Source organism: Glossina fuscipes, unplaced genomic scaffold (assembly GCF_014805625.2).
Source record: "Glossina fuscipes isolate IAEA_lab_2018 unplaced genomic scaffold, Yale_Gfus_2 2, whole genome shotgun sequence".
Taxonomy (NCBI): Eukaryota; Metazoa; Arthropoda; class Insecta; order Diptera; family Glossinidae; genus Glossina; species Glossina fuscipes.
In genome coordinates, this window is record NW_023998416.1 from 3,285,179 (window position 1) to 3,311,685 (window position 26,507).

The window sequence follows — 26,507 nt, forward strand, 5'->3', positions numbered from 1 at the left end:
TCTAGCACGTATAGAAATTTCAAACATAATGTAGTTACATACTACCTTATGCCTTGCTTTGTGCTTTAGTTAATAATTGTAACGTATCGTGGGCCAGGTAAATTTTTTTTTTTAACTATTCTCTGATCTGAGATGGGCATATCGAAAGGCTTCCATTGGTAAAAACCCGCACATTAATGTTATCTTTTTGAAAATGAAAGAATTTTTCCGTAAACATACGGCTATAATAGTAGACAATATAAGTTTCTCTCTATCCTATATAGAACCACTAGATATGAGTCGCTCCTATTCCAACCCGCATTTATAATCTAAAAGGAAGGAAAGGAAAGAAAAATTATGAATATATAATAGATAAACTATGACGTAACGACTATTGAAAATTAAAAAATTCAATATCAGGAGGATCAACCTTTATTATATTCTACATTCCTTGTGGCACAAAGATTTATAAGTTTATGCGGATCAGAGGGATTTGAAACCGATTTACCGTTCGTCATACTGATCAGATTCGAGCACGCTTTCTGATCGATGTAAGCTTTTACGTCCGCCTATCTTTCTTGTGTCCTTGTGTTTAACGTGCAGGCTCTAAGTTTTGACATATTTCAAAGAAATTTTTTACACTGCCCTGTACTGACCAAAGCACGCATGCTGTTGAAAATTATTAGGTTAGGTCCACTTTTTCAATCACCTCCTATATAACGTTTGATTTTGATAAGTCGTTACAAGAATAATTGGTAGGATGGTTTAGGATATTTAGCGACGGGCCGTCGCCCATAATGATGCTTCGACTTGCTTTTAATGTCTTAAATAAGTAAATAAATCATTTCAAAAATATTTTAAGGCAAAATAATTTCTTTTATTTTGAAATTGTAATACAAATATCTGTTTAAAAAAGACAAAAGCTAATTATATTTCCATTTAACTTAAATTTAACAAATATTTTTAATATATATTTCATGTAATATTACATTTAAAACAGAAATAAATTCTTACGCTTTTGACAAAAGCGAAAAAGCAATGCTTATAAGAAATGTAATTTTTTCATTATTGAACGCGTACACAAGGCAAAAGCGAAAAAGCAATGCTTATAAGAAATGTAATTTTTCGTTATTGAACGCGTACACAAGGCAACCGCAAACAAGAGAATGACAATACTTTGCCATTTGCAATGAGCAAAATGAAGTTAATAAAGCGTACATATGGATGCATATAAGACTGAAATATGAAATGATTTCTTTATGTGCTGTCATACAACAGTCAAAAACGAAAATAAGGACAAACGAAATTGCAGAGAGCCATTATAAGACGAAGCTAGAGAGAAAGAGAGAGTGTAAATATTTTAATGGCAAAATAGTTTATGCAGAATATACGTGAGATTTCCCTGCAAATTGTTTTAAATCCAAATTTATCGTTTGCTTTAATTTTAATAGCAATGGGTGTCATTATGCACAAATTTCCACTTCGGGTGAAAATCCTTCAATTTGTATGGTTGTCTCAAAGAAATGATAACGTTTATGAACGGCAATAGTTGCTGTTTCTAGAACTTTTTTCGCATCGACACCTTCGCCTAGAAATATAAAAAAAGAAAAAAATAAAATTAAAATTAAAATATAACAAATAAGAAAATTTATTCGCCTTAAGGTGTATCTTGTATACCAATCAAATAATGTTGAAAGTTTCTTTTAGCTTCGGAGCAAAGATTAAAGTTCATACTGTTTTTAAGAAGAAAGTTGAAAAATAATTGCGTTAGTGCAGACAAATTGTGGAGTTGAGTTGAGTTGCGTGTAACTTACTTTATTGGAAATATTTTGCTTATCATTTGAATCTAAGCGAATATTGGAAACTTTAAATTTTATCTTATTAATTGACGTATAATATTTCTGGATATAGATGTCGCTTTTTAAATTCGAAGTAAAGATTACAAAAATATTTATATTTCCTTAGAAACCGAAGGGTTTTTGAAGTAAGAAATTTATATTCGGCGGGGGCCGAATCGCGCATATCCACCACTATGTTGTTCGCATTCCACGCTCTAAGTTCCATACCAAAAACTTAATCGCGTTCATTTTAAAAGTAAGCCATTTTTAGATTAAAAAGATTTTTAGATTAAAAAAATATTTTTTTTTCCTTAGAAAACGAAGGGCTTTTGGAATATTCGAATCTCGATCCGGAATATTAAAACTCCAAAATTGTATAAATATTAGTTTAAAGTAAACTTGGCGGAAGTTATGAAAATAGGCAAATGTAGTCAACGAAGTAGATCGCTAGCCTGGGAACGCACTATTAACATATACATTTTAACCCTTTTTTTTCATTTACCCCGTAATACCGATCGATTTAGAATCACATTCAGATTCACTTTCTGAATCAATCTGTCTGTTCGTCTGTCCGGAGCAATATGTTCGTTTATCCTGTTTGTGCTTTTTTTAAAATTTTTGAGATATCTGATAAACTGACGGACTTTTGCCCAAAGGCAAGCGTTATTTAAAGTGGTTCGTACCGGACGACATTTTCGACCACTTCTCCAGTGACAACTTATTTTGAGTCGGAGAAGTCGGTAAACGATGAACTGTATTAAGCAAACTGGGGCAGGCTATTTAATGGTGAGCCGTGATACACTATAGTTTTCAGTCGTTCTTAAATGGCGAGTAATGAGAAATTAAGCAAAAAGCGAAAAAAAAGTGTATTTCCATTTTAAAGAATAAACATGTTACAGGCTTCTGATTGCTTGTAGAGTTTTACATATGTTGCATCTATAGTCTGTTTATATAACTTTTTATGCTTTCTTTGCCACAAGGTGCTCTAGCATTTCACAGTGACTTAACTAAAGTTCCCATGTGATAACTTATTTCATGTCTTTTATTGATTGGTTTAAGCTAAACTCAGCCAATTGCCTGAAATCAGCCTTAGTGTAAACATACATTTCCACTTCTTCTTAAATTCTCCATCATTTTTACACTTGGCTTATAATAAAAATAAAAGTAGCGCAATAACTAAAAACTTTCCAAAATCTCTAATAAGCTCTTGAATATGACAAGATAAAATTAGTTTACCTTTATCTTTGGGTGACCGACGTAAATTAAAAAAAAAAAAAAAACAATAAATGTATTAAATGCCTGTATTTCAATATTGAAATTATTGTTGCTCCTTTTTATTACATTTTGAGATTTAAAATTCAATTGCCCACAAGCACTAGAGAAAGTCTTCTCTGTCATTTTTACTATTATCATCTCTTTCTCTCTTTTTTTTCCTTGATTTAACACTCTTCTGACTTTTTTCTTCATCTATGCTTACAATGCAAATTGCATTTTCGCACGTGCATAGTGAAAAAAAGGGAAAAAAAAGACAAGACAGTAAGAAAGTTAAAGTTGCTTTTAAGAAAGAAAAGGCTAAATGTATATGTACGTAAAACATGAAAACATGTGGCTGCTATGTTCTTGGGCGAGAAGGACTTAAGCGAGAAGTCTAAGCAGATAAATGCAAAAGTAGAAGAAACTGAACAAAACTCTGCTGCCAAATATTTTAGTTAAATTTTTTGTTCGTCTTTTCTTTTTAATCTTTAGCATAGAATTACAATGTATGTACTTTTTTATAAATTTTTATAGGAAAAACAAGTTAACAAGTCTCGTACATTTTCGTACTTGTTTGTTTTTTCTTTTTTTTTTTTTCTACTTAACTATACAGCAAGGGAATATATTAAGTTTGTTATTAGTTTTGTAAGATAAAAAATTATTTTCATTATTTGATTGCTCATAAAAACGCAACCTTGCCTTGTTAGGCTTTCTTAAACTGTTATTATTAATATCATTAAAATTATCCTTTCACTTTTTGATAAATTTGGAGGTGCTAGGCATGCTTATATCGCTTTATTTTGTCATATTACATTTTAATTTAATATGAGTTTTTTTCACTCTGTATCTCTCTCTTATATAGTTTTTCACTTTGTATTTACATAACTAGCAAATAAATTTTACAACACTAAAGAAGCAAATAAAATAAAAATGCTGTTAAACATGTATATCCAGCATACATGCAAAATTGCACACACGTTTATATGCTCATATATATATATATATATATATATATATATATATCTTCCGGCATATATACGTGTGAACATGTACTGAAGAACTTTTTCCTTTGTATAACCAAAAAAATTTCAATTATGAAATTAATTTATGAACATAAACATGAAGCTCTTGTTTTGTTGTTGTTTATTTAGTTATAGTTATTGTTATTCTTGCTTCTGCAGTTTTGTTTATTATAACTTGAAGACAATTTTTAAATAATAACCAAGTTCATTAAATAATATTTAAGTGTTATTTCTTTTTTATCAGAAAATGCTATAAAAAAGCAATGCATAACAAAGCTAAATATGAAAACTTTACAAAAACTTCGGCGTATGAGTAACGATTGTATTTGAATAGACATTCTATACAGCCTTATGAATGTATGCGTGTCTATACGTTGTACAAAAGCACAATGCATTCAATTGATTGCATGTCACATTGAAACGCACAACGGGGCGTATGATTTGCTCGTAAACAATATATTAATCAGAGTTTTTCTTATTCATCGTACAGGCGACAATATCACTCACATTCTTCATATGAAAAATTGCATTGTTTTGCCTCTTTTAAGCGCAACCGTATGTAACTTTTGTGATATCAAGAAAAACAAAAATGATTAACTGAAAAACGGCTTCTCCCTACAAAAGATTTACTTTATGTCTTTGGAAAAACTCTGCACGCCACCCTTGCTCTCTTTATCTAACAGCACTTGACAAGGCGTCCTTCTGTTTGTAAACCCTATACATACCCGTCTAAGATTGCCCATAAATAGCATATCTTTGTGACCAACTTAGGATTTGTATCAAATTTATTCGCATTCATCGATCTGCATTCATTATTAAGTTAAAGTTTTATTGGCACTAATTCCATCACCTAAGGGAGAAATCAACGAGAGATATCTATTTGAAAATGTATAACTCATTTGCCAGCATTCCCGTATAAAACTGGCCACGCTCGACTAACGGCACCAAGACGACGCCTACAAAATTCAAATCAATGTTAATGTATTAACTAATATCCGGAATAGCGTTTAATATGACGAAATCGCTTCAAATATCTCAAAAATTGCCGCCTGTACATTGAACACAAGAAAACAAGCCGAAGGCAAAAGAACCGACAACCACGATGTAATAAAACGTGCTTCCTTCTGGGCGTTGCATCTGCATAAACTTAATATACTCTTGCAGCCCAGGCGGTGTAGGGAGTGATCAACCTATAGGTAGAAGGGCTCGTGGAGGATTTCAAAAAATACGAATTTTTACGAGACTAAGGAGTGTAAGGAAAGTAAAACTTCAAAAAAAAGCCAATTTTTTATTAGTATTTATTCACTTCGAAATGGAAAATTTGCTAAGTGTTCGCAGGCAAAACAAGTAAAACTATTGGAATTATGTTGCGTGCACAGACTGTTGATTTCAAGATATTGAAAAAAAAAAAACTCAAGTGAAACGAATAAAAATTCTAGGAGTTGTTGCGTCAGCCGTTCGAGAAAAACGCGCTTTAAACTTAAGCTTCCCATATACCGTTATATAATAGTCATTTAAAATTCTCTCACGGCAGCGATCATCTTTTTATACAATTCTTGACAACTAATGGGATCATTTCAAAAAAATTGGAAATTCTGGAAAATTCAGAATGGGGGGTCAATTCTTAAAGGAAAATTTTCCAAAAGAATAAAAAAATTTTACTGGATTTTATATTACAACGCGTGGCGAATCTTCAAATACCATCTATCCAGTTGCACTATAATGTCTTGCAAGACGGAACAAAGCTGCATTGACTCGATCACACTTTATCTCTTCGTAGATCATACTACAAACTAGATACCACACGACGTCGAATGCGTAAACTGATAGCCGTCTAACGGTTTTTATTTGCAAAAGTTGATAGTTATACTTTTGCGTGACGACTATGGTCTTAGCAATCATTTTTTTTTTTCATTTTGGTGAGAACAACAACACGTTTTCTCTCTCTCTCTCTCTCTCTCTCTCAATCGAGTAAATTGCACGGATAACAAAATTGGTATCATTCCTTATAAAATATTTAAACATTTTAATAAAGTTCAGTTTAGTTAAGTCCAGTATTGTGAGCCTTGAATACAATATCTAAATATTGAACAGAACGCATCAGAACGAATAAGGCATTGTTTCAAATCACTTCACCGATTAGCTGTGAATCATTACTCAACTCTTTCCCGTTCAAAAAATTCTTTACTTATAGAGCCTTCCAACAGATCACAAACAATACATATATTCTTTGTAAACACTCACATCTTTATTACTTTTTATTCCTTTCTTTATTTTTGCACTACTACAACTGCACTGCTACCTCTTTTATCACTGTAATTTGTCACTAAGGAATTTACAGGAAGTTTTTGTAAATCCCTTGCCGCATAATTACTTTATGACGGCGACTTTTAACTTTCCTTTTTTTATTTAAAACATAACTTTCTTACTTTCCTACTCATTTTCGCATTCAAAGTGAATGATAGCAGTGAGAGCGATATTTTCATTTCATAAATGGGATGAAAGCGATTACCGTTCGCCACAATCATTAAACACGCTAGTCATTTAAAATATACACATTTATCCCTATGATTACATAATATCATGTTTTTTTTTTTTTTTTTACCTATTTTTTCTTTTCATATATTTATTGATATTCCCTTTTGTAAAACTACGGAAATTTCTGATTTAAAAAGATTTTAAATTTTAATAGTAAATTTATTATAATAATAATTATATATGAATATAATAAATTAAATTTCTAATAATAAAAGAAAGTTTCAAATCTTTATGTAATTACACTGAAAACTATACACTTTTGAGACTATAGCTTAAAAAAAAACAGAAAATTGAACAACTCTTTGGTAGGTGTGAGTTCTATAAATTGATTATAGTGGAAAAATTCGATCATTACTCTAAACGAAGTTTTGAAATTTCAATCGTGATATCCGAATAGATATAGATAAATTAATCTGACTATTACGTTGATCAAAAATATATAATTTAAATGATAGGTATGTAAGCAGCGTCTACACCGGAACAAATTTTTACTAGAAAAGAGAACAAATGCGTTTTGTAGACGTAGAAATGGAATTCATGATGCTCAGTCGCGTCTCGATTATTACGACATCGAAGACGATAATTTATAAGACAAGGTCTAGTAGATGCAGGAACCACTTTGATCAGAAAAAGCGCACGTACTACGATGATATTGGAAAACATTGATGTTATGTTCTCCAGGTACTTTCAAGATACCCAAAGGATTTTATTTAACTTGGTTTTCTAACAGAGAAACTTCAAATCGCTATTTTGAGCATTTCCGTACGCCTGATTATGCTGAAATTTTCCACACAAGTTTAGTTACGATGACATGGTGTCAGTTAGACACTGTGAATATGGACAAAAAATACTCGTCTAGACAATCAATCCCAATGTCAATGAAAAGTTCTTCTTACCGTTTAATAGCAATATTATATACAATAGTTCGGTCTATAAGTCCTGCGCCACAATCGAACAAGACCCAATCAATGCCAATAATCAATGGCATATTGACGTCCACATTGAGTAAATCCGGTACCCATTTACGAAAAGTTATCCCATGGCCAAATTTTCATACACAATAGCCTATGCGAAGATTCTTGATATGCTAAGAATTTTATATATCTCTTCTAAATTCACTTCTCGATTATTGAGAATAAGCTTCAGCATCGAATTCTCAGCTTGAACGGTACTTTTTCCCACTAACAAGGCAATGTTCAATCGTTAAGTGAGCTACTTCAAGGCATAGTCCATCGTTGACCGATGACTGCTTTACCTTCCTCGTAGAATATGAGAGCATAACTTAACCTTTGAAATTTATCCGTGGGTACAGTATATAATAATGGATAAAAATTGATAACTTGTTCAGACAGGAAGATGAATAAAATGTCGGTTATCGCTCAGTGATTAGCCCAATTCAATTCAATTCAATTTCAGTGCAACTAGCGTTTCCTCGGCGAGTTTAACAACCGGCGGTCCAGCCTCGGCAGGCTGAAGAAGATCATACAATGCGTTTTGGCACATAACGATTTTTATTTCAGCCGCCGAAGAATACATGCATCTTCATTTTGTTGCAACGTTTGCGGCATCCAGGAAGAAGCTTCAGAGTTCTCATAAAATGTACATATACTTTACTTTCAGTATCAAAATTGGGCTCGATATGGGCATGTCCTGTCTGCGCAATACCTATGGTAAACTTTCTGATAGTCTCCTGGCCTTGATTGCGCATTGCCACTGGACAAAATAGGTCAGAAAAGACGCGCATAATGCAACACAAATTAAAAACTCCTCTATTTGCAAAAACAAGAATAGTAGTTTTTTTTTTGTTAATAGCACATAACAGTCAATAATCCAAAAAAGATCAGTCACTCCATCCCCATATAATAGTGTATCGAAATTCCCTTTTTGCGTCTTTTTTAGCTTCTTTTTTAAGATGCAAATAGTGGAAGTAACAGATGTCGAATCAATAACACTGTTTGGTTTGTTTCTTCGATTCAACATCATGAACGCACCGTTGGGTCAAATTAACTCATTATCTTTTATCCCCACATGGCAACGCCATAGGTATTAAGCTTTTAAATCTGTGTTAAGAGTTCGCCTAGTTTGCACTATAATTATTTATTTTTGAATATTGTAATGTTAATCGATTCAACATTACTTTCCGCCGAATTAAACAGGAAAGTAAAGTTTTCCACAATTGATCTTTTCTTGGCATATTTAACACTATGAAAACACAAATTATTTACACTTGGCGAACATGACATCAACTAAATCTCAAGCTTGATTATAGTGTTTCAATAGAGAGGCGACACCATCTTAAACTGCATGCAACCAATCCTTGTAAGGTCGTCATTTGGAAAATAACGAGAACAACGTCCCAATAGATGTTTATATAATTTTTACACAAATTGAATGTCTACGAAAGGAGAGAATGTGATTAAGGTTTTCCAGACAAAATTTTAAATTCCCCACTCGTTCGCTTATGATTGCTTTCAGCATATATATATATATATATATGTATATATATATATATTACATTATATATGCGTTCGTACAAAACCGTAATGTGTGCAGAAGGACAAAGTTGCTATGCTCTCACACGCTTCGAAAATTAATGTAAAAAAATGTTCACGATTTTCATAGTTTGTCTCTTATTTCGATTTCGAAAGTCAACACTTTCTCTAGCACATCCAGGGCGAACAATGCAAAATTAACATAATTTGCATTAACTCAAGTTAAATTTATAAACTTTCCCTTTGCTGCCAATTGCAGTAGTGTTTCTACTTTTTGTTTTTTTTTTTTTTTCTTGCGTTTTTAGTAGCGACCACGTGCGATGGGGAAACAACCAGCATGAGTCTGGGCTTAGCATATAAAACTTATCAACAAAACATTAAAAGCTTAACAAATTTGCCAACAGTTATGGATTAGTTTTTTTTTTTCTATTTTTTTCTATTTTTTTCTAAAGAACTCTTTTTCATGCATCAACTTTTGTTGCTATAGAGGTTTCTGTTTTAATTTCGTGTATAGCATTTAAAAAGTACCGGTTACGAATACGTTTGTTTGTGTGCGTAGATATTTAAATAAAAACCTGAACCCCTATGGGTAAAATTGCATATAAAAGTGTTTTTCATTTCAAAAAGTTTTGTATTTAAAATAATGCTACGCTTTTTGCAGTTTGTTTAGTTTTTTTCTTTTTTTTTTTTTTTTGCTTTTCTATGCCCCCAAAACTGAGCTTAACCCAAGCAAGACGCGTTGTTCATTAACAAAAATGATTATGATGATGATGACGATGATGATGATGATGATGTGGTGTGTTAGTAATCTAAATGTTTCACTAAGTTCGTATGCCGAGGTGGAGAAGTCGCATTTCGTTAATTATGTTGATAACAATTTTCTTTCTATGCCACCTATAGTATTATTATTTCATTTTTTTATTATGAATATAATGATTATTAACAGACCACCACCAGTAAACATTAAGCAGAAAAATTAAATGCACTCTTATTATGAAGTTTATTGGTTTAATGAAAGCTTTATTAATGTTAAGCTAAGCGATAATAACAAGCTAATAAAAAAAACAAATACTCGTTTTTATATATTTACCTTTTAAATTTTATATTTAATTTTTCTCACCTGTTTTAAAATCAAAGCGATGAAAAAAAAAAGAAGAAGTAAATGGTTTACAAAAAATAAAAAAAAAAACGTGTAACTTTTCCTTTCCGCCTGACTGGAAATGTCTTTGCAACTTGCACGCATTTATCATTTCAACTAAATTTTATGGCTCTGGCTTGTCTTTTACGCTTCCTTCTTTATTTTTTCTCCCATTTCCGTTTTAGCATTCACGGTGCTACGAGAGGTTAGCCGAAAACTTCCTTTCAACCATAAATTACTCGGAAAAGAATCTTTTTGCATTTCTTCTCACTCTCGACTATTTTCTTCTTTTTTTTTTTTTTTTTTTTTTTCTTTACCTCTTCTTTTCAATTTTTCTTCTCTTTGTTACGTTTATAAGATTTGAATTTTCAAATATTTAGAAAGTTTTATGCAAAAAATACCAAAAAATAGTTCTGTCTCTTCTTCTTGACGATTTTTTACTCTTCAGCCTTTCCAATGTTTTGTACTTTTCTTTTTTATTAAAAAATAAAGGAAAAAATAAAAAAAATTCTCAAACAACTAAGAGCTTATGAATTCATAGGAAAAAACAAAAAAAAAAAACAAGAAATTACAAGAATTTTATATTTATTCATTTTTTCTAAATATTTTCCTGGAGAACACTCTCATGGTAACCTTGACGTTGCTTTTCTTTGTCAAAACCAAGGGATAGCTTCGGTATAACACAGCTTTAAACGAAAAATCATTGGAGTTTGCATTTGAAAAAGTACATGTAATAAATGGCTGCCCATTACTTGATTCAAGCATACAAACACAAACGTTTCCAAAAAAAAAAAAAAAAAAAAAAAATTAATAAATAAAAACTAAAGTCGTTCTACAAATAATTTAATATTTTAAATGATATTATTAAATAGGTAAATATTTAAATTTAAATAACTAAAAAAAATTATCTTTTCTGCAATTTTTATATTTAAAAAAGTCTCGGTAAAAAATGTTTGGCCTCTGTAAAGAAATAAGATCGACGTTAACTGTATTTTCTGCCAAGGACTCTGAACACAGCCATAAAGAGTATTAAACACATTGGCAAAAGGTTACGCAGGAACTCGTTTGGTGCGACTTGTGAAAATACGATTTTTGCACACTAGCCTGTCGAGTTTATCAACTACTGTCCTTGGCAACATTCGAAGAGCGTCCAAAAGTGAAAAGTCACAGAATCTTCGAAACACTGTATGATTTTTATGAATCTATTTGCCATACTTATCAGTCGTTCCCTTTCAAATCTCATAGAGGGTTGGCAACGTGGAGAAGTCGTGAGTACATCATTTATGAGAGACTTATTAAAAAGTAAATTCGACATTTTATTTACATTGGACACATGATTTAAACATATGTACAACTAAATAAAAATATTTTTTTTTTTATCTCTTACAAATCAATTTATATTTATTAACTTACACATGGCACTCGAGTAAAATAAATTGGAAGCCGAATTCAATAGAGTTTTACGAGTAAATCTTAGACTAATTATTAGTAAAAAACTGATACAAATCATATAAGGAGAAGCAAGGAAAAAAAGAGTTCATGTATAGATAAATATTTCTGAAGAGAAATGGAAGAACACAGAACTCTCTCGAAATTCTCGGCAAATTCCTGGATTCAAACTTAGTCTTTTCTTTCGGCTCATATCCGATTGAAAATACTTCGAACCAACTGCCGTCTAAGGACCTTTCGAGGTATCTACTATGAGTCTTGCACACGCCCGCCCTTCGCAAAAGTATGCTTATGCGACATATTTAATACATAGCAGAGTAATTTATTTAAAAAAACATAACTAATCTCTTATTGTAATAAACCGCATATTATTTAATTAATTATCCCTTTAAAGTAATGAAAATCAATGTATTTATCGCATTCGTAGGAAACGTACTTGAACAATGCGGTAAAGGAATGGTTTTGTGATCATGAAATTTGTATTACTTTTAAGTGTTTCTATGCATGCAGCAGGGGGCAATCATATGATGACAATAAAAAGCAAGGAAGTTTTTAATTTTAAGCAATGATTCGTGAATTTAAATTTCTTAGGCAAACCTAATCGTAACCATCACTAAACACTTCCATATCGTCTGATCCCGTTATAATCAGATATTTTCAAATTTTAGTGCTCGTCTCTTATTCAATAAAATTTTTCAAACTAGTTGACCATCTATCATGAATCAAGATTTCTTCTGGTTAACATTTTCATCAATGATCAAAGTTCTAAATCTTCCCAAAATACAAGGAAAACGATGGAGCTTGTTACACATATTGCTGAGACTGTTATTAACCTGGTACACAGTATACGACACAAGCAATTTTAAAATTCTTGTTTGCTTTGGATGGGGTGACATATACATTCTTTGCTGTTTGCAAGAAGATTACAAAATGCCATAGAATTTTTTTTGCGAGTTAAAAAGTGGCACACCTGTTAAAAGTTTCAAGCTTAACGGACTTTTTTCTCCAAAAGAAGTGTTTTAATTAAGCAAAATAAATAACATTTTAGATGCACTCCGTACTTAAGCCATCCTCCAAATTTTTCCAACTTATCAAGTATGCACTTTGCTCATTTTCTCACATTCTCCTAATGAAATTAACCATATTTCATATCAAACATTTAAGCTGTAAAAAGTGGCCGTAATTAACGAGCTTTTATATATACGAACGTACATGTGTCGTTGGTAGACGAGTGTTCTTTGAATGTTGTTTTATTTATGTACTTACCAATTGCCAAGTGTACTGATAATGCGACTCTGTTAATGCTTAAAGCCCAAATACGGAGGTTATGAACACGTTCTACTCCCTCGATTCGCTTGAAAACATTGAGTATTTCCGTATACTCTAAAAAGTTAGGTGTACCCTCCATCAAAACCTAATAGGTATTAAAATACCCGACCGACACAGTCATGCAGCGAACCAAACCACCAGCCAGCCATCCAGCCAGCCAGTCGACGATGGTGGTATGCATTTATCATTTTTTACCCACGAGCGTTGACAGGCATAACCACCAGCATCATGGGATCGTTGTAGGTGAACGTGCAATACACAACAATAATATACGCACATTGTTTAGAAACGAAGGGTAGAAAATAAAGCAAAAAAAGGAGAAAATCACAACTGTTAACAACATAATCAGACAATAATATTTCTTGTTGTTTTTTATGTTAAATAATAATAATAATAATAATAACAGCGCGGAGACAAGAGTTCACTCATATGTGTATGTACGCATGTGAAATTATGATATGGATAAAAAAGTCTCTTGGGTTTAAATGCTTTTCTGCTTTACGCTTCAAATGCAAGCTTATGAAACCGCAAAGAGAGATAAAACAAATGAATTGTTTGTTTGTTTGTTTGTTTGTTTGTTTGTTATAAACGTAACAGTAAAATGAAATTATGATAAATGAGTTTCATTTCTTTTCTCTTCGTGCTTTATTGTTGTTGCTTATTCAAAATTTAAATAATGAGTCTCTCTATGTATTGTTTACTTACCAATAGAGCGTCTTTCATGATAGCAAATGTGGTAAACAAAACGATAATCGAAAATATAAATGTGCAAACGGGATCAGCTATAACGTACTGTGGCCGAAAATAGATAATCAATGCAGCCACAAAAACGCCCACGCTGTTCAACATGTCGCCTAAGACATGTATGAACGCGGCACGCACATTTATATTAACCCCATGACCGTGACCATGCTGATGACCTGCATCAGTCACAATGGTTTCCAGCGTTGCTTTAGCGGGAACGCTATTTGATTTCGATTTTTTAAATTTTAATTTTGCCATTAGACCATCACCGCTGGAATGTGCATGAGCCATACCTACGCCATGACCATGTTGCAATTGGAAACCCATACTATAACAGAATAAAAGAAGTACAATTTATATATAGTGAAATCCAACAAAAGTTACTAAGCTCATCGCCCATGTCATTGTCACATAATGCAACTTTTAAAGATATTCTAAATGATGATAAGCTTTTACGTTTAACTTACAGTTAAATATGTCAATTTAAATCTGTTCTCTTTATTATTAACATTACTACTGCGTTTCAACAAACGTATAAGTAATTTCTCCGAATTTATTAGGCCGTTAGAAGGCAAATATTTCAATGAATGATTTCAGCATAAACTGATGCTATTCATGCTATCGAAGGAATGCATATTTCTGAGGTAATATGAAAACATTAACAGCGAAATACTTGAAGAATAGTTTATTGAGAGCTACGTTTACCTGATAACATAATTTTGAAATTGTTATTAGTAAGCAGTTGGCAAACCTGTGGCAGGGATTAATTTCACTACCGTAAGTAAAAGGATAGAATTTCATATAGAAGCTCGACATTCTACAAAGTTGTTCTTTTATTATTGCTTTTTCAAAGCATATATTTTCATAAGCCTTGAATTTATTTCAAACAAGTTACATTTATTTCATTAGAAACTGTAAAACAAGCGAACCTAATCTCAACAAATAAAGTAAATGTTTACAAACAAAAACAAATATCCTTGAAGCATATAACATAACCAAAAGAAGCGTAACAATTTCTGTTCTTTAATTCAGCCTCAAATTCATTTTTTTTTTTTGGTTATTTATTCTTTGTTTTGCTAATGCTTTCCCTTTGCTATAATGCTAATATAACCCACTCGTTGTTTATGGATGTGTATGTGATACAAAAGCAATCCCTTCAGAGAAACGAAGAAAAATTTTATTTTATTGTTGTCGTCTTATGTACTGTGCATAAAATCAAAAATAACCTTGTGTTATGTTTTCGAGTGTTGCAAAATTTTTACAATAAACAAACACCCAAAGGAACGGTAGCAACATATGTAGGACAAAACGAAAGCCTTGACCTTTCCGCGAAAGAAACCAACAAAACATTATACATAAAAAATATATATAAAAATTGTAAATTTTATGTGCAAAAGATTCATGGCCAATTTTCTCAAGAAAGCTCGTATGTTCCATAAACCTATCGCAAAAGTTAACAGATGGCTTTGATTTTAACAAGATTTTTATAACCGCCACTGAGGGATAGGGATATAAGAAATTTGTCCTTCCCTTTGTAACACGAACAATATCACATCAAAGACATCATAACATGTCAACGCAAAATTCTAAGTTATGTAACGGCTACATTCTTTTCTCATTTTGCTTCCATACTTATGTAAAACATATTATGCAATGATGAGAGTTTTAGTCTTGAGAGTGAACTTGATAGTAAAATAAAGAGAGGCATGAAGTATGGTAGTTTTGATACAAATTAAGCCTTATAAGTACCAATTTGCATTGGGAAAGGGCAAAACAGGTGATAGTATAGGTAAAGGACAATCTTCGCTAAGGATCAGTCTGTTACAAAACAGAAATGGAAAACAAATCTGGCAAAACCTAACATCCTGACATATATAGAAATATGCAGTTATATTTTCGCCCGTCTCTTCTTGTGATAAGTGAACATGGAAGTCCATCTGCTTCTTCTTTCGATTCTTGACGAAAGAAGATGTCTTACTGCTTTCTTCAACTATCGTTAGAAGTAGATATTCGCAGCTCCGCATATCGACAGCCGATAGAGACAGACGTGCTTCAGTTATGCTTTTCGTGAGGAATAAGAAACCTTTTGTATAACTTGTCTGTTGTTCCGGTTACTGATAAAAGCAGACATGTTTTCTGACTGATTCCTTAAGCCGACAACCAATACAAGCAAACTTACGTCAATTACTATTCTCGCAACGACAAGATATACAACTTATCTTATACAACTATTCGGTGGAGTTTGGAAAAAAAATATATCGGAAGCCCTAGATACCGCACAGTAGCGTTTTGCTTGGAACAGATAAGGGACGGAATACAATTCGAATAAGAAGTAGCAAGAATGACGTAAACGAGTGAAGAAAATAAATTGTAACAGATACCTGGACCTTAAATAAAAATGCAAAATATACGAATTGTGAAGGAAAGTGAATTAATGCTTATGATATTAAACACAAAAAAAAAAAAAAAATTTGAACACCCCTAAACAAACACATTTGCATTTATAAAGGAAACAATAAAAATTTTAATTAAGATAGTCCTTGAGTTGTACAATTTTGGTTCGCTAAAATCCTAGAAGAAAAGAGGCGGCCTTGCAACGGAGCCCGGAAGTCAGCGATCTAAAACTGTAGCAACAATAGGCTATTCGTCTGCTATATGTTGTTCTAAAATTCGCAACATTTAAAATTAATAAAAAAAAAAAATGAAATTTGTCATATACGTTATAGTCTAAACTGGCGGGCGATAGTAGAATTTAAAAGCAGACATAATAGCCAGTAAACGGTAACTTTAAATTCATACTAACTATTGATCCAGAACTTATGTGTATGCTACTGAAGATAGTGAAAAACTTAAATGAAAAAAGTTGATGAGTTTGCTTATATAACAGATGAAATACTTTTAACCAACAAGAAAGAGTTACGAATACATGATCTTGTATAAGTATTTACAAAGCATGCTCAAGGCGTTTCGCTTTATTCAAAACTAAACGCCGACTGTTGTGCCCAAGAATAAGAAAAAACCTTGATTTCCTAACAAATTGAGTTATTTGACTTCCTAACCTATTGAGAGGTTTAAGAGGGAGATGAACATCAAATTTTTTTTTTTTTTTTTTTCTTAATTTATGATATAAATAAAAAAACTGTAAACAAAGTAATAAGGGATGAAATTTTTCTCGTTTAACATGTAAATCGAACAAAACGCTTATATATGTTTGATTTTAACTTCATCTTCATTAAGAAGTTTAACATAACACTTAAAGTGCATCGCTTTTATTACAACTGAATGACATAATTTATTTAACGGCCACCAGTGCATCGCATATAAAATCGTCCATACAGTAGAAATTTGGTTTAGGTCGAAATATATATATATATATATATATATATATATATATATATGCACAAGATCGTAACCCAAAATATACTTTGCAGTACATCATAAACGTAACAATTTTTCTTTAAAGTCAAAAGAAGATATAGAAGAAAAAATTCCCATAGAAGTTTAGAAATAAAAGTAAACTTAAGATAAGTGATAATAAAACATAAGCACACCATTGTGCAAGTTATTGTTCGAGTCACAGACTCTTATGCTCTCACACACAAGTACAAGTGTACATATGCGGGATTTATAAGCAACATCATCGGCAAGCTAATGGCATCGCGTCGAGCTGAGTATAAGAAGGGGGACCGGAGTAAGTATTAAGGAAACCACAAGAAAACGCATAAAACAATGGCTGAGATATTTTATCCACAGAAAACGGATATGTATAAACAATAAATGTGTCAAACCGCCAACAACGACAACGACAAGAACAATAACAACAATTACTATCAAATACCCCAACATCACCGTATCACATCATATCCCATTACAGAACGCCATCATTCACATGACAGTTTGAACTATACTCAACATAAAACTGTCAAAAAACTAAACACAATCAAGCAAGCAAATAACAACGGCAAAAACAAAAAAAAAAAAACAAAAAAACAAAAAAAGAAGAGAAGACAACCAAGATAACACAAAAACAACAAAAACATTGCCTAGGAAATTAAGTGTTGAGTTTTATAACGCAGTAAAAGGCGAAGAAATTCCCAAGGAATTGAAACAAAAAGTAAAATGTCAAAGTGTTGAATAAAGAAAAGCACAAGCATGTGAATACGCGTATGTGCATATGTATGTACTAACAAATACATGCAAGGATCAAATGGGAGAAAAGACAAAAAGAAAGCGGAAGGCCGTTAAAAATCGGGTACAAGATGACATATGCTCGAACAAGACAGTTATAGATGAATGCTTGCTGTTGCTGTCTACGTCCCGTTTAAAGAATATTTTATTTCTTTTTGTTGCCGTGGTAAGTAACTCAAAAGGCTATACGAAGAAACGTATTAAGAAATCAATATCAAAAAGCAAGAGTTTACATTTTTTTTTTTCGATTTTCCTTTCAGTAGATTTTACAAAATTATTCCCTTAAACTAACGGCTTTCTTTCAAAAATTTGTTAAAAAAGCAATTGAAAAATTGCAACGATTTAAAGTAGGTACGAGGGAGTAGGTTTTACATTAAAAATTTCTAATATTTTAATTTATAGAAATTCCTTGAAAATTAACTTCGTATAGCTGCCATGACAGCGATTTTTTTTATTTTTTTATTTTTTTTTTATTTTTCAACTCTCAACCTACTGAAGAAGGGCATTTACTAATGTACGCTGGAATAATATAAAAAGTTGTATGCCAATCTGCTTAACTACCTGTTTATCTGTTTGCTAATATATTTTCCTTTTATCTCCTTTCATGCGTTATTTTACAATTTATTCGTAACCTTATAGGTTTTTTATCAAAATTTTTATTTAAATCACAAGAAATGAGTTTTCGTGCAAGCTTAGCATTTTTATTTCATAAAACTTTTAGGAAAAAATTGAAATACGAACAAAAATCTGAGAAATGTTGTTGATATCTTTTGCATGTTTCGGAACGATAAGTAGGAAAGTTATATAAACCTTAGAGCAAAAACTCAATGAAGTTAATAATATCTTTCATCTAATTGAAGTCGTGAATATTTCAACCGCAGAAAGTGACAGGATATACATTAGAGCGGAATCAGTTAAATCGACTCAAAATCCAAAAGCGATGAAAAGCATGACTTTCGAGTATACTGCGACATTATTGAGAGCATATAGAGAGTATACAAAACATGTAAGAAAATTAGATTGTGATAGGGAAGGCTCTTTGTTACATTGTGGCATCTTCTGACATCACTGGATTGTAATTTCAATTTAAGTCACCGATCGAAATGATTATTATGATACCTTGAAGCCCAAAAGGGTTGAATTTTTAATATTTGTTGTTGAATATTCGTCCATAGTATATTAAGCGTAAGGGATTTGCATCACTTAAGTTGTAAGTTTTTTAGACACCACCATACATAAGGATTCCTATTAAAGGCAAACCTTTCTGCGAGGGAAAAATCTAATTTGTAGTTTTTTATGACGAAAGTAACTGAAATATAATAATACTTTTAATAAGTAAACGAAATACGCTAAAGTTGACATCTTGAGCATTCTCTAATACGAGAGTCTTCACGAAAAGTGTACCTTTCCAAAAAATTAATTATATAATCTTTGATCTATAATTAATGGCGGTAGTAGACGAAATGGTGTAGGGTGTATCGCCCCACTATAGTATTCTTACTTGTTTTTTTTTTCTAAACCTTAAGTCAAATCTAATAAGTTGACCTCTTTTCCTTATTATCTTTGGTCTATTGATCGTTTGTAAATATCTCAATTTTGACTTTTAGTATATACATTTTTATATTAGACGTTAACATAAAAAAAAATATTAAAATGTTAATAGTCGCGGCTTTCTTCATCCACTTACGGGCGATTCCGAATTGGATTTATGCAATTTTCGCATCAGATGGAATAGAATGCGTGTTCCTTGTATATTATAAGACTGTGTTGCGGATAAGATCAAAATGTCTAACACAATTTTTCCACCGCTTTCCCAGTTGAAGACTTATTCTTCATCATAAGCAGATTTGACGTTTAGCTCACTGTTAAAATGTTTGATTAAACCGTTTTCATAATTTTTCATATTACGTTATATAAAACAATATATTATATTCTATGATATTACAAGGCAAATACAGCGGACTGATTAGCGCATAGACCTTTTTAGATAATAAGTTTTAAAGATATATTAATTACGTAATTGAATTCAAACGAAAGATTTCTTTCTTTCTTTTAGAAAGTTGAAGAAAAAGTTTACTTTCTTCCTGATCTATCTCTAGCCGCATTAAACTTAAATGCAATCATCAAACAAACAATTGAAGAGATTGCAATTTGTAGCGTTCACAGACTGTTTCAACTTTAATATTTATGAGATTGTCAATTAAATCTCAGAGTACAACGGAGACAAAGACAAAGTTATACTGAACCGATATTGTTGTTACAGTTAGTTATATTTGCTATGTGTCACACTAACGAGCCTGTTAAAGCACGCTTACATATATACGACATTTATTTTATGGTGGCGCACAAGCAAAACGCTTCATTGCTTACATTACAAATTACACATGAAGGAAACGTGACTTTAATAGGAGACAAAGACCTTATGTCTATGAACATGTACGTACGTCTAAATACATACGTAGGGAAACATAAACTATTTATATGTGTATATAAAGTTTGCTTGTGTTTGAAAACATTTTCTGGTAATATTTAGAAAACGATTTATAAAAATAAAATAAAACCAAAAAACTAAGGAGAAAGCAAATATCAGCGTTCACCGTAATAATAATAATTTTTGTGCTTCAATAAGCCATTATAAATGTATTGTCGGTACGCGTTAAAAAGAGCATGTTTCAAAAAAAAATCGAAACTCCAATACCTAATCTCACACTGTTAACAAATAATACGGCTTCTAGACCCTAGCAAAAAAACGCTAAAAAAAAAAAAACAGGAAAAACAAAATCCACTTTTATTGTGCGAGACTCTTAGAACTATCAAAAAAAAAAAAAAAAGAGAAAAAGAAAAACGCAACATTCTTTTATGTGTATGTGCTTTGGTTGGTCATTATTTGTTTGCCTTTTTTTCGAATTTTTTTTCACAGTTTGTTTGCCTTCCATTCCCCCTTTACCGCAAAAAAGCCAGTAATTGAAGTCATTGCTTATGTAAGTAAAGCATACTCTGCTCTGGTATGTACGACTATAAGATTAAAACTATCATATAGGAGTGCATGTGCATGTATGCGTTATAAAACAGTTTACCCATGTTTACGCTCGTTATGTTTTCTGACAATGTTGAACGACTCACGTAACGTGACAAATGCGACAACCGTGAAATGTATAACAAGCCAAACGTTAATGACAAATTGGCAGCATTGTTCAATGTTTCATGTATTTACATCTACATGTGGATGTAGAACGTAGTTATGACCATTTCCTACATCCAGTACAAGAGATATATTAAATTTGTAGAACGTTTATAAAGCATGGAAATGGCCACCAAACCCCATAAATAATATATGCATTGCGAATCACATAATTGGAAAAGGAACTTTATTTATGTATGCGTGTCTGTCGATTTATTTAAATAGTTATTACATTTTCGAAACTTTACTTAGAAGATTAAATCCAAGTTTGAATTATTTCTTTGTGATTTAGATTATGAGCCAAATCGATCTATTAGCCCGTCTCTTCGGTTGTTGCCATTGCCTTTCTCCTGGCTTTTGTACGTTTACTTGCGCGAAAATTAGAACAGAAAGCTGAGACTTAATTACGGTCTTAGCGTAAAAAGGGACAAGACGAACGTGACACAATAGACAAAAAAATATGCTTCACAATTCGCAATAGAGATAAACACTAAGCCTTAGTATATAAATACTTACTAAAACCAGTATCTAAAGCGGATCGATAATGGATCACGAAAAACGAACGAGTGCAATTTAGACGTACAGCTTTGCTTTAAACAGGTTGATTGAAACGTTTATAACTCTTTGGTCCATTAGTAGCGTAGCCTTTTCTAAAGATATAAAATGACTAATAAATAACTTTTGCCCAAGTCGTAACAACTTTGCTACTGATGGTTCCATACCGCAACATGATTCAGGTAAAAAAATGTTTTAATAGATATTTCCGTTGCAGGAATTCCGTAAAGTAGGTTTTCATGCCACACGTAACTCTGGAATGTCACCAGAGGTTTCTTAGTTGCAAACCAGTTTCCATCCTAGCTCAGGTCATAGATAATTCTGACATAGCGTAACAATGGTCACTTTTACAGTTGCTTTTACTACCTTTTAGTTCAGGGAAATAAAGAGTGCCGCGCTGATGATTTATTGTTAAAATCTAGAATTGTCCCGACCAACTAAATTAGGATTAAATATTTAATATCTAATATGGCAAAACATGCTATGCTGACTATGATTCCATCGTCCATTTGAATCCCGATAAAGCCGATCTTCTCTTTTTTTGTATCCTCTAAAAATTTAATTGAGCAACAATCAGTTACACGAAAATTTCATTTACTCTAAAATAAAGCTCTTTTCTCAAACTTAGAAGATGATAATTGTTCGATAATATTGTTCTCAACTTTAAAAAATAAGTTGAAATTGCTCGCAGGTTTCTTGCGATATCGCTTTGAAACCATTCATACCCATGATTTATATGCTTGTGACAAATCTGGGATGATAGCGAATTTATGCACCTTTTCCACTCTCTTCTGACTGAACAGAAAAATGCCTTTTAAAACATTTGCATTCAATTTTTTTATAATTTTATTGCCTACAATTTGCTGTTGCAACATATAACATTTTTCAAAATCTACTTCTCAGCTTAAGTAAATAAAATTATAAAAAAAAACTTTGTTTTAAAAGAGCAAACTTTAAAATATATATATATATATATATACGTACATACACAATATATATATATATATATATATATGTATACACAAATAAAAAACAAGAGGCCAGTCTTTAAGCCATCATAAATTACTATTGCCTACATTGTTGGGTTATTTATGCTCTATATAAATATTTCCACACTGTATGATTTGTGCATATTTTTATGTACGTACATAAAATATATACGTATATATATCAACTACAAAGTGACGTGCACTTACAAATAAATACATATATATTTATATATAAAAGAATATAACTTCATTGAACCCCGCATTTAACAAACACATTACGAGAGTATAACACAATCCACAGACGTTTTTCCAGGTAACTGATCACACAGAGGAAAATCTAGAGAAACGAAAAGCTAACCGGCTGAAGAGAATAAAAATGAAAAAAAAAAAAAAAACAAGAAGAAAAACAATGCAACAACTAACAATGAAATCCTTTAAAATAACACTGCACATATGCCGGAATTTATGCTTCGTTTAATTTCTTGCTGCAAAACAACAAAACAAACGACTTTTGCAAAGCTTTTTAAATTCTACCAAGCATTAAATATTGTGAGCAAAATAACAAAAAAAAAAATAAAAACGAAAAACAAAAAGGAACATGCACGAGTTGTGTGTGTTTGCAATATAAATAATATTTATATTAAAAAAAAATTTTTTTTTAGTGTTATGTTTAACACACACTCATATAAAATAAAATTAAAAATTTCATTTAATAAAAGCAAACAAGCGCCGCTAGAACGGTAGCAAACAAACGTTAAAAACAATTAGAGTGTTAAGGTGAATGTATGTATGCATAAGTTCGTGCATAGTTTCGCTTTACGCATTTACACATGAACATTTATAACTTAAAGTATCGTTATGTTATATTAACATTGCGTTGAGTCTCAAAAACTTGACTTGTTCGGTACCTTGTGTAGCGTAAAATTTTTCATGTTGTTATTATTTTATGAGTTCCTACACAACTATTTTCTTTTTTTTTTAAAACTGTTTCAAACATACAATGTGTCACTGAAATTGCACTGATTTACACGAAACTTATTCCAACTTCTATTCATATACAAAAAACACAAGACGCGCGCACACACACACACACACACACATATACACGCATTATTGTAACTATATATAACAATCCTAATGAAAATTTCCTCAAGTTAGTTATGTTCACTTGTCGTGTGTTTCAAGCACACAATGTTATTCGGCAAATAACTCGTTTAATTTGCTCTTTCTCTCTTTCTTTGTAACCAACCAAGCAAACAAAAGCGTACATAAGGATTTATCATAAGACGTACACACATTCATGTACATATAATACATATGCATGTTCATTTATGCAATCCAATGGTTGTATATGTTTTGTAGGTACGTATATATATATGTATTTATGTATATATATATATATATATATATATATAAATATAGACATATATGGGCAAATATATATATATATTTATATATAAGTGAATGTGGCTTTGTTTGTTAATTTTGATTGTTGTAATTATTATTGCTGTTTTCTTGTGTTTTTATTGTTATTAGTTGTAATTTAACCAATTTATGCAAGTTTACGTTTGTCTCTCAAAATATTTAGTCTAATAATTACTAATATATAGTCATACAAGCGAATATATTTAAAGCATGAAAGTTTTATTTTAAACCATAATTTTTTATAGCCTAATTTAGGGGTAAATGAAAATTGTTAAGATAAAACTGAAGTCAAATACCGGGTCATACATAAACTTCGTTCGCAAATATATATCGGTATAGGAAGCTTTCATTTCTCATACGAATGCCTTCTAAAGTCCAAACCGTTTCGCCATACATAGGGTTTTTCAACAAGAGGCCCATACGTGCAAGCGATGAAGTCACTGCTTCTACTGCTTTGCCAGTGAAGCTATCGCACTGAAAATAACCGTCGCCGACATTTGTACCGTCAATTTGCGACCAAAATATCTGGCCCAACGTCGTTCAATAACCTCTGTAAAATGGGCCCGTTTTTCTTATTTGCAAAATTTTACAAAATTGAAAGCTCTTACGACGTTTGTATACTTATTTCAAACGGGATTAAACCGTAGGGAAATATTTGATCTGATCTTCATAGGCTTGCATTCCTTCCTAAGAAAAAAAAAAAAAAAAAACTCGAAAAGTGCCGAAAATGAGTGCATTGTACTTGTAGGAACCGAAAGTATATAATTTAAAAATCTTAAAGCAAACTACCTTACAGATTTTATAAATGAATGAATGTAGAGACAAAATACTAAAGAATAAATAAAAATTTTCATTTCCTGCTGCGTCTTTATTAGGTCAAAAACTTCCTAAATGCTCCCACTCTATGAAATTTTTGAGAAGTAAAGCATAATTTTTTTTCTAAAAAACTTACTAAAATCGTAGCATATCTATAAGATACACACACAATAGGAATTCAAGGAAAATTCAAGGAATTTTGGTTTAATTTAATTTACTTTAAAACCATTTTGCCTTCAACATTTTCTGAGTCTTTCTTCCTTCTCTCTGACCGCGTTTATGCTAAGGTGTGCTTTAGCAACATGACTGCCATAAATTAGTTAAAGAAGATTGTATGATATGCCAAACACGTTTATCAAACAATTTGAAGTGGCAAACACAGTTAAAAATAATTTTTGCCAACGTTTGCTAAATACATACAAACATATACCAAAAGAAAAACAATAAAAAAAAGTTTTTTGTTTTAGTGCAATGGTGAAGGATAAGATGAAAATTGTATTGCTAAGCCAAAATCTAAGCAAAACCAAAAACCAAAAAAAAAAAAAAAACAGAGAAAAGAAAAAATACATACGGAATGAAAGACAATGAGAAAAAAAAAAATAAAGGAAAGAATTGATGTGCTGTACTAAAATTGTTGACGCTGTACTTTCTGTCTGTTGACATAAATCTTCAGCCAAAAATATGAAGAAAAAATAGTAATAAATGTGTATTGCAAAGGAAAATGTATAGAGAATGAGAACACAATTGATTCGAGCTTCAATACAATAACTAAAGCTATTAAATTTCAGAAATTTTGATGATAGGCAATTAAGAAATTTTCCAAAATTACTTTACAAGAAAAAAAAATTCGAATTCCAATTCGGTTTATTAAGAACTATTTAAGTTAATTTAAAGTTTCTCAAATATAATAACTTTTATAGCACCAAGCACTTTAGCTAAAGCAATCAAACTTGAGGAGAAACTTTCCGTCTCTTCTATCATACGCCATTTGAACCTATCATGTCATGCAACATAAAGTTCGTAAACCAATGTACTAAAGCCTGAAAGCAGATTAATAGACTGCCCAACATTCTGAAAATTTGGATTGCATTTCAGAATAAAACAAGAGAAAGCAGTTGTATTCTGTGTGGACTTGCATATAACAAACAATTGCCTAAAAGAACAACGATCTGTTTGCTTGTCCATATATGATATCGCCTATATTATACTACTATTATATATATGTCCATATATGATATCGCATATATCATTTATATTTTTATAAATCTTCATTGAACAATCTTCTAAACTGCGAACCGTATTTCCACAACACAGTTTTTTACACAATCGTGGGGGCGAGGCTTTGAGACAATTCAATGAATTTTCTAATTTAATGTAAAACTTGTAACATTAACATTCTAAGTTAAAAATCTTCCAAATTGAAAACCGCAATTAATAGGTCTTCTCAAAATTTCAATCCGACTACCTACACAGTTTTAACTGATTAAATTCTCTACGAACTACTGACAAGAAAACATTTGGGCTTAACCTAACTATTCGAGAAGAACTTTTTGAGATCATATTGGTCAAG

General features: G+C 31.4%; 1 protein-coding gene across 2 annotated transcripts in view; it reads right to left on the reverse strand.

Moving 5' to 3' along the window:
• Positions 1–1,048: 1,048 nt before the first annotated feature.
• The window catches only part of LOC119633899 (zinc transporter 2), a 69,319-nt gene continuing 43,860 nt past the window's right edge, over positions 1,049–26,507 (reverse strand). The window contains exons 6-9 of one of the 2 annotated variants that reach the window (XR_005246908.1): positions 13,745–14,111; positions 12,977–13,124; positions 1,371–1,567; positions 1,050–1,311 (exon numbers count right to left, since the gene is read on the reverse strand). Coding sequence is in view for 1 of the 2 variants with exons in the window: in XM_038027714.1 (XP_037883642.1) it covers positions 1,443–1,567; positions 12,977–13,124; positions 13,745–14,111 (640 nt within the window). In the remaining variant the exon portion in view is untranslated. Of the gene's footprint in view, positions 1,568–12,976; positions 13,125–13,744; positions 14,112–26,507 lie in introns of both variants that reach the window. The other variant, XM_038027714.1, reaches the window with a different exon arrangement.